The 7,500-nt window shown below is 45.8% G+C and overlaps 1 protein-coding gene across 1 annotated transcript in view; it reads left to right on the forward strand.

Annotated features, from left to right (window-relative positions):
• The window catches only part of atad2b (ATPase family AAA domain containing 2B), a 139,409-nt gene that overhangs the window by 12,579 nt on the left and 119,330 nt on the right, over window positions 1-7,500 (forward strand). The window contains exons 4-7 of the mRNA XM_063223422.1: window positions 281-434; window positions 3,046-3,142; window positions 6,072-6,210; window positions 6,790-6,978. Of these exons, the coding sequence (XP_063079492.1) occupies window positions 281-434; window positions 3,046-3,142; window positions 6,072-6,210; window positions 6,790-6,978 (579 nt within the window). The remainder of the gene's footprint in view (window positions 1-280; window positions 435-3,045; window positions 3,143-6,071; window positions 6,211-6,789; window positions 6,979-7,500) is intronic.

Below are 7,500 nucleotides of genomic sequence, written 5' to 3' on the forward strand. Positions count from 1 at the left end.
AATGGGACAGAGAGACAGGGGAGGATCGGGAAATGACCCTGGCCGGACTCGAACCGGGGTCCCCGTGGGTGGGCATGCAAGCCCAAATGTGGGGGGCTTAGCGTGCTGCGCCACAGCGCCCCTGGAAACGCCCTTTTGAATTGCGCTATTACATTGAATTCAACCTGCGACGTCATCACAAGGCCACAAGCGCAATATATTTATTTTGGACCCTCAAACTTGTTGTCTGTTGCGTGAATCATGTGTCTTTCACTGATTGGCTGATTGTTTTCGCTTGCAGCGCGTATGAGCCAACGGGAGAGAGGCGGGGGCGGGGAGTCGGATGATCGCGCCCGCATGAACGGCCACGTGGAGCTGAAGAGGAGCTGCAGGACCAGGAAGAGCACCTTCCAACACCTCAACCAGAGCATGCTCTTCGACCAGCTGATCAACAGGTACACACTGCACACACACACACACACACACACACACACACACACACACACACACACACACACACACACACACACACACACACACACACACCAGGAAGGAAGAGCACCTTCCAACACCTCAACCAGAGCATGCTCTTCGACCAGCTGATCAACAGGTACACACTGCACACACACACACACACACACACACACACACACACACACACACACACACACACACACACACACACACACACACACACACACACACACACACACACACACACACACACACCAGGAAGAGCACCTTCCAACACGACCAGTTGATCAACAGGTACATACTGCACACACACACACACACACACACACACACACACACACACACACACACACACACACACACACACACACACACACACACACACCAGGAAGGAAGAGCACCTTCCAACACCTCAACCAGAGCATGCTCTTCGACCAGTTGATCAACAGGTACATACTGCACACACACACACACACACACACACACACACACACACACACACACACACACACACACACACACACACACACACACACACACACACACACACACACACACACCAGGAAGGAAGAGCACCTTCCAACACCTCAACCAGAGCATGCTCTTCGATCAGCTGATCAACAGGTACATACCACACACACACACACACACACACACACACACACACACACACACACACACACCCCAGGAAGAGCACCTTCCAACACCTCAACCAGAGCATGCTCTTCGACCAGTTGATCAACAGGTACATACTGCACACACACACACACACACACACACACACACACACACACACACACACACACCAGGAAGAGCACCTTCCAACACCTCAACCAGAGCATGCTCTTCGACCAGCTGATCAACAGGTACATACTACACACACACACACACACACACACACACACACACACACACACACACACACACACACACACACACACACACACACACACACACACACACACACACACCAGGAAGAGCACCTTCCAACACCTCAACCAGAGCATGCTCTTCGGCCAGCTGATCAACAGGTACATACTACACACACACACACACACACACACACACACACACACACACACACACACACACACACACACACACACACACACACACACACACGCACTTAAAAAAGTCCATCTCTGAAGCAGTGCCGTCATCTCGCATTCACAAAAAGCCTTTCCCCCTTTCCTTTCCTTTCACCATTCTTTAAACCAATGAGGGCACAGGAATGGGCTTGTTTATACTAATTAGAATATTAATGTAGAATATTTAAGGGAGGAGGCAAGGTGGAGAATTGGGCTTGTGCATATGCATGTGCGCAAGATTTCACAGCAAAACATGGTTACACACTTAATCAAGATTTTTTCCGTAAGCACCTTTCAGGATTGTCACTTCTGCACTTTTTTAAATGGGAAATCCACATCTTGGTACATGAGGCCCCTGGTCTTGGTGATTCTATGCAAGGTGTGTGTGTGTATGGCGGACATTCTGAGGGTGGGTCTGTGTGTCGGCGAGTTGGTCTGGGACAGATGGATTGTGTGTGTGTGTGTGTGTGTGTGTGTGTGTGTGTGTGTGTGTGTGTGTGTGTGTGTGTGTGTGTGTGTGTGTGTGTGTGTGTGTGTGTGTGTGTGTGTGTGTGTGTGTGTGTTCAGGGGGAGGGACTTGACCAGCAGGAGCCTGAAAAGCCAATCTGGTCCTTCTGGAGGACCTGTGTGTGTGTGTGCGTGTGCGTGGGCGGATGTCTGCATGTGTATGTGATCTCTTTCATAAGCAAGCAAGTGGACCGCTCATGGCCCTTGGGGGTGTGTGTGTGTTTCTATTTTTGTGTCGTTTTCCGTGGGGTTCAGGATGAAATTGCCTCTGATATTGCTCTCAGCATGGCTACGAACATGAACCTCTTCTCTATGTGTGTATATGTTGGAGAGACAGAGAAAGAGAGGGAGATATTTGGCACTGCGAGAGATTTCTTAAAGTCTTCCACTTGGAGTTCAGGCCCATTCATAGAGAGAGTGTGGACTGTTTCAGACTTTGTATCCGTTTACTTCCAACATAATTTTCCCACATGAAACTGGGAAGCTTTCAATCATGCACCAATCATCTGACATCTTCTTGACAGCATTGTTGCTAGTGTCTTAGTCAGCAACTTACTTAGTTGCAATGGAATTTCCCATCACCAACCTACTAAGTTTCTAACTGGTTAGAAAGAATGCTTTCGAGAAACGAGGTACACATTCCCAACAGCTGCAACAAGCGTGCCCCAAGTAGAAGAGATTTTTGACAATTTCGAGTGGGCCCCACGTTGAAAAGGGTTGGGAACCCCTGGGTTAGAACATAGGGACAAAAATGCACTAATTGAGAACGTAGGGTGTGAATGGCCTGTTAACTGTAGAAGAAGGTTGTTCGCTGTTCTTCTGTGACTTTTTGAAGTTTGCTGATCTTATGTGATTTGTGAGACTTGTCCATTATACTGTTTTTGTTTCCAAGTGAGCTGTTGATGTTTTTGCCTTTTTGTGTGAGTTGTTGATCATTACAGTTTGTGTGTGTGAGTTGTTGTTTATGTTCTGCCGTTGTTGTTCTGTTGGGTTCCAGCACGGCGGAGGCAGTTCTGCAGGAGATGGACAACATCAGCAGCATCCGGCAGAACCGGGAGGTGGAGCGGCTGCGCATGTGGACCGACACCGAGCTGGTGGGTTCTGCCCAGCCATGGCACTGCAGAGCAGCGCAGTAGTGGAAAAGCCCCATAGAAATGCAGTCCATTTACCATTCACAGCGTTTACCCCAGAATTTTTGTTAGTCAAGGTGTTGGGGCGTTAAAAGTGTATTTTTTTGCACCTTTTACACAGGGATTAAAGTTTTCCGTCGCTACGACGGAATTCCGTCAACTGGATTTTCGTTTGGACGGATTTCCGTCCGTAGGCCTATAGGCTAATCTATGTCAATTAATTTACAATTTTTACTTTCCAACTGAACTCAAATCGAGAGCACTCATGAGAAGGGGACGAGAGGTGTGTTTGGTGTACGGATGTAGTTATACACTCCACCATTGGCGGTGTGATACAACATTCACTCATCAGTAGCCTAGTTTTGGGTCATCCCCTGTTCTTCCGTGTTCCAAAAAAAAAAGTACACGAGCGGTCAACAATTTTGTGGCAGCGCAGCGCGAGAGATTAAGAAAATAAATAGCCAAAATTGTTGCTGATGGCAGAAAAGAAAATAATTGTAATACAATGTATAAAGTGCAATGACGTTTCCATATCATTGCACCTGCCGTGGCAGATATTTAGGGAAAAAAATGAATAGTTTACTTCGACTGCGTATGATGTCCTTTTCATGAAGGGTTTGCCTTTTAAGCATTGTGACTCTTACTAGCATTATTCATAGCCCCAATGGGACGACTATGGCAGCTAACTAGGATAGCCTACCATGCGTTTCATCCTCAAAGTTTAGCGCGTTTGACTGGCTGCGTGTAGAGCTAGTTGTCTTTTTGACAACAGATAATTCACAGTCTCATCTATACTCATAACAGATTAACTTTGTTGTTGCCGATATATATTCAAGAAATAAGTTAAAAATGGGTTGCATTTGGGTCACGGATAGGCTATCCCTGGCAGAGCCAATTTATGCCACGTCTTGTTCTGGGAAGCAGTGTTCTGGGAAGCAGTGTTCTGATGGGTGGACTCATGGTCGATAAATACCGTTTCGACGTTTGTTTCACTTTCAAGGCTTGTTACTGTGTGACGCTATTTCTGCTAACTGGAATAGTGTGCAGCAGCAACAGTTGTGTGTGCGCTTGTTTTTGAGTGGCTCAACGTCTGTGCCCATCTGCTTTGACTATGCGTTTCGTTTGAGTTCAGTTAGCCTATTTGCGCACTGCGCACTCAGGACTGATGGGTGGGTGATTTGCCTTGATTCGAGTGGAAAGCTGCGCGACAAGCTTGGGAAAGTGTGTTACTTTTGTAAACGATAGACGTATGTCTGTGACTGTCGTGTCTGCTGCGTCCTGTCAGCTTGTAGAACACGTGCGCATAGGAAGAATCGGGGACGTTTTTTTAAATCAATGGTAAGCGTGTGCTTGGCACCGCACATCGAGAAGCAAAAAAGTAGCCAGTAGTTTTCAAAACGGTAGAACACAGAGGTAGACATACCGCACCTTGTTTGTAAACGTCAACAAGTTTTTTGTAACAGGATGAATACTGAAAAAGGCCGAAGGGTGAAAAACATACAAATAATTAAAGCTAGTTTTCTCCCTCTGATTGCTATGATCAGGGCTTTTTAAATGTCAGAAATACAACTGCAAGCAATGCGCACCAGTGCTTTCACCAGAACAGTGTTTGCCCATTCTAATGTGAAAGACAAAATATAGCCTACTACTACAACAAAAAAACCCATAATGGGATCACTCACTGTATCAACACATTGCAATTCCAAGTCAATAATTCTGTGAGATCAGCTACCATTTTGAAGCAGCATTCATTGTGAATCCATTCTGCATGATGATGTGAACAATTCATAAACAATGGGTAGAAATAAGAGGAAATAACCAAAACATGCCCCAAATTTCAGTTCAATCTTTGCAGTCTGATATAGTATCCATTATCCCTCCATTCTCGGCCAGTTCTAGTCAATCTGGTGAGCGGCCTAGGCCTGCCCGCCCTCTTTCCTTTTTTTGTATTTAGAAATTGGCATCTGTAAACATAGCATTGTAGGCCTACATCTGATTGAGCACATCTGATCTAGTACCTACAGGTACACTCATACTGAGTCTATATAGGTCTACTGAGTGTATAATGAATATTCATTGTTCATGTGAAGTGTAAAGATTTATGTTGGTTGAAGTTCTGATTTTGTGGCACTTTTTGGTATTACTGGTGCCCTCAAGACATAGGCCTATTCTGCTCTAGGTGACTGCCCCGTCTATATGCCGCTGGCTCTGGCACCATTCCTTGCATGTATGTTTCGTCATGAGGGCAGAGCCTGGCTACATTGGTTTTCGTAGGGTTACGGAGTGATACTCGATCGGGTGCCTAACCGGTAAAAAAGTTCAGTCAGATTACTTTTTTTTGCTTTAATCCCTGCTTTTAGAAATTACATTCCCAACATGAAATCTTTATCTATTCAGGGGCCTGGTCAAGGTGGTAGGTGTTTCTTGTCAAGGGGGCTGCCTTAGTAATAAAGTGCTTTGGGAAACCCTGACTTATTTATTCAACACTAAAGATTAGGGCTGTAACTATACACCCAACTCAGGACTGCACGTTCTCAAAGATGTTAATGTGAAATGGCCCATCAATTACCAATCTTAAAAATGTTCGTCTCACACTAGAAGCGCCTTTGCTTGGGAAATGCGGTTGCTTTCATCTGAGTACAGTTGCGACCTGTCACTCAGGTCGCTCGCCATTACAGTCTTGGCCCAATGTTTTCAGCGCCGCAAAATCTGTACATTTTCCGACAACGTTATGCAGCAAAATAAACCATTACGGCAGTTATTTTAGGTGGTAGGCAAATGTGTTGATGTCGGAACCACGCTGTAGTCTGCAAATGAAGAGCACCGCAAACAAAATTTAAATGTCAAGCCTCTGCCTATCCTCTAGGCCGACGTCTCTGATGTGTGTGCGCAGGAGAACATGGACATGTACTCACGGGTGAAGAGGAGGAAGTCCATGAGGGAGAGGAGGAGCACGTTTGGCATTCAGACGCATCACAAGGCCCTCAGCAAGAAGGAGAGCCCACAGGAGAACCAAGAGGAGGACGGAGGAGGTGACACACACACGCATATGCATGCACACATGCATGCACGCACACAGACACACACACACACACACACACACAAACAGTGACTCCTATGAAATCACCGTTCCAGAATATTCACTTTAGAACAGATGAGAGCATATGAAGAGTTTATTTGCAAAATCTACTTTTGTAGAATGTTGGGATATTGACATTTTTATTGGGCATTCCATTGCATGGAATTGCACAATGCATTTTATATAGGTTGAAAAAGTATGTTCTCAAAATATCTGAATGGTAAGAATTCACACATAGGTGATAGGACCTCTGAACAGTCATCTTCAATAATAAAATGCAAAAGTCAAAAATCGCAGATACGCCGTTTTGCAAATAAACTCTTCATATGTTGCATGCACTGAATGTTTATACCAGTGTTTTGGCTGAGGAAAGTGTCCTTGGCTGTGAGGGAAAAGAAAAACACACTTTATTCAAAAGCTTGTAAAACATTATTAAGCAGGCTTGTTGGTATTGCATCTCTTGCCTCGAGAGTGGCATACGTGAACAGAATAAAAAGGTTAGCTGACATTTGTTGTTTACTTTCTCTCGAAGAATCGCATGAGGAGGGTGACGAGGATGACGAGGAGGAGGATGATGAAGGGGAGGAAGATGATGAAGAAGACGACGAAGACGATGATGATGAAGAAGGAGATGAGGCGGAGGAGCCTGGGGGAGAGACCGACCGGCCTTACAACCTCAGGCAGAGGAAGACCGTGCAGCGCTATGAAGCGCCCCCTATAGGTCAGACACACGCGCACACACACACACACACACACACACACACACACACACACACACACACACACACACACACACACACACACACACGCACACACACACACACACACACACACACACACACACACACACACACACACACACACACACACACACATACGTACTACTACTACACATACCACTACAACAGCAGGTACACAGTTCGCACACATGGCAACAGGGATAACATTCATTCTAATTCCTCCCATCCTTGCCTCCAGTCTCTGACCTCTTGCCTTGGTGTCGCCCCTCGTCCATGGAGAGATCAATGGGGTTTCTGTACTGTAATCAATATCCTGATTGCAAATGAGAGAATAACTTGTGAATTATGGGTTTGCAAGACAATATATAAAAACTCAAGTCGGTGATCACGACGTAGGAAAGGACGGTAGAAAATAGAATGGTTTGGAGCCACAAAGTCATCTCGGGTAGCAGACACAGCTTGAGGCATGTCATATAGCCCACAAGAGGTCCCTGAATATGTGA

The sequence above is a fragment of the Engraulis encrasicolus genome, chromosome 18, assembly GCF_034702125.1.
Source record: "Engraulis encrasicolus isolate BLACKSEA-1 chromosome 18, IST_EnEncr_1.0, whole genome shotgun sequence".
Lineage (NCBI taxonomy): Eukaryota > Metazoa > Chordata > Actinopteri > Clupeiformes > Engraulidae > Engraulis > Engraulis encrasicolus.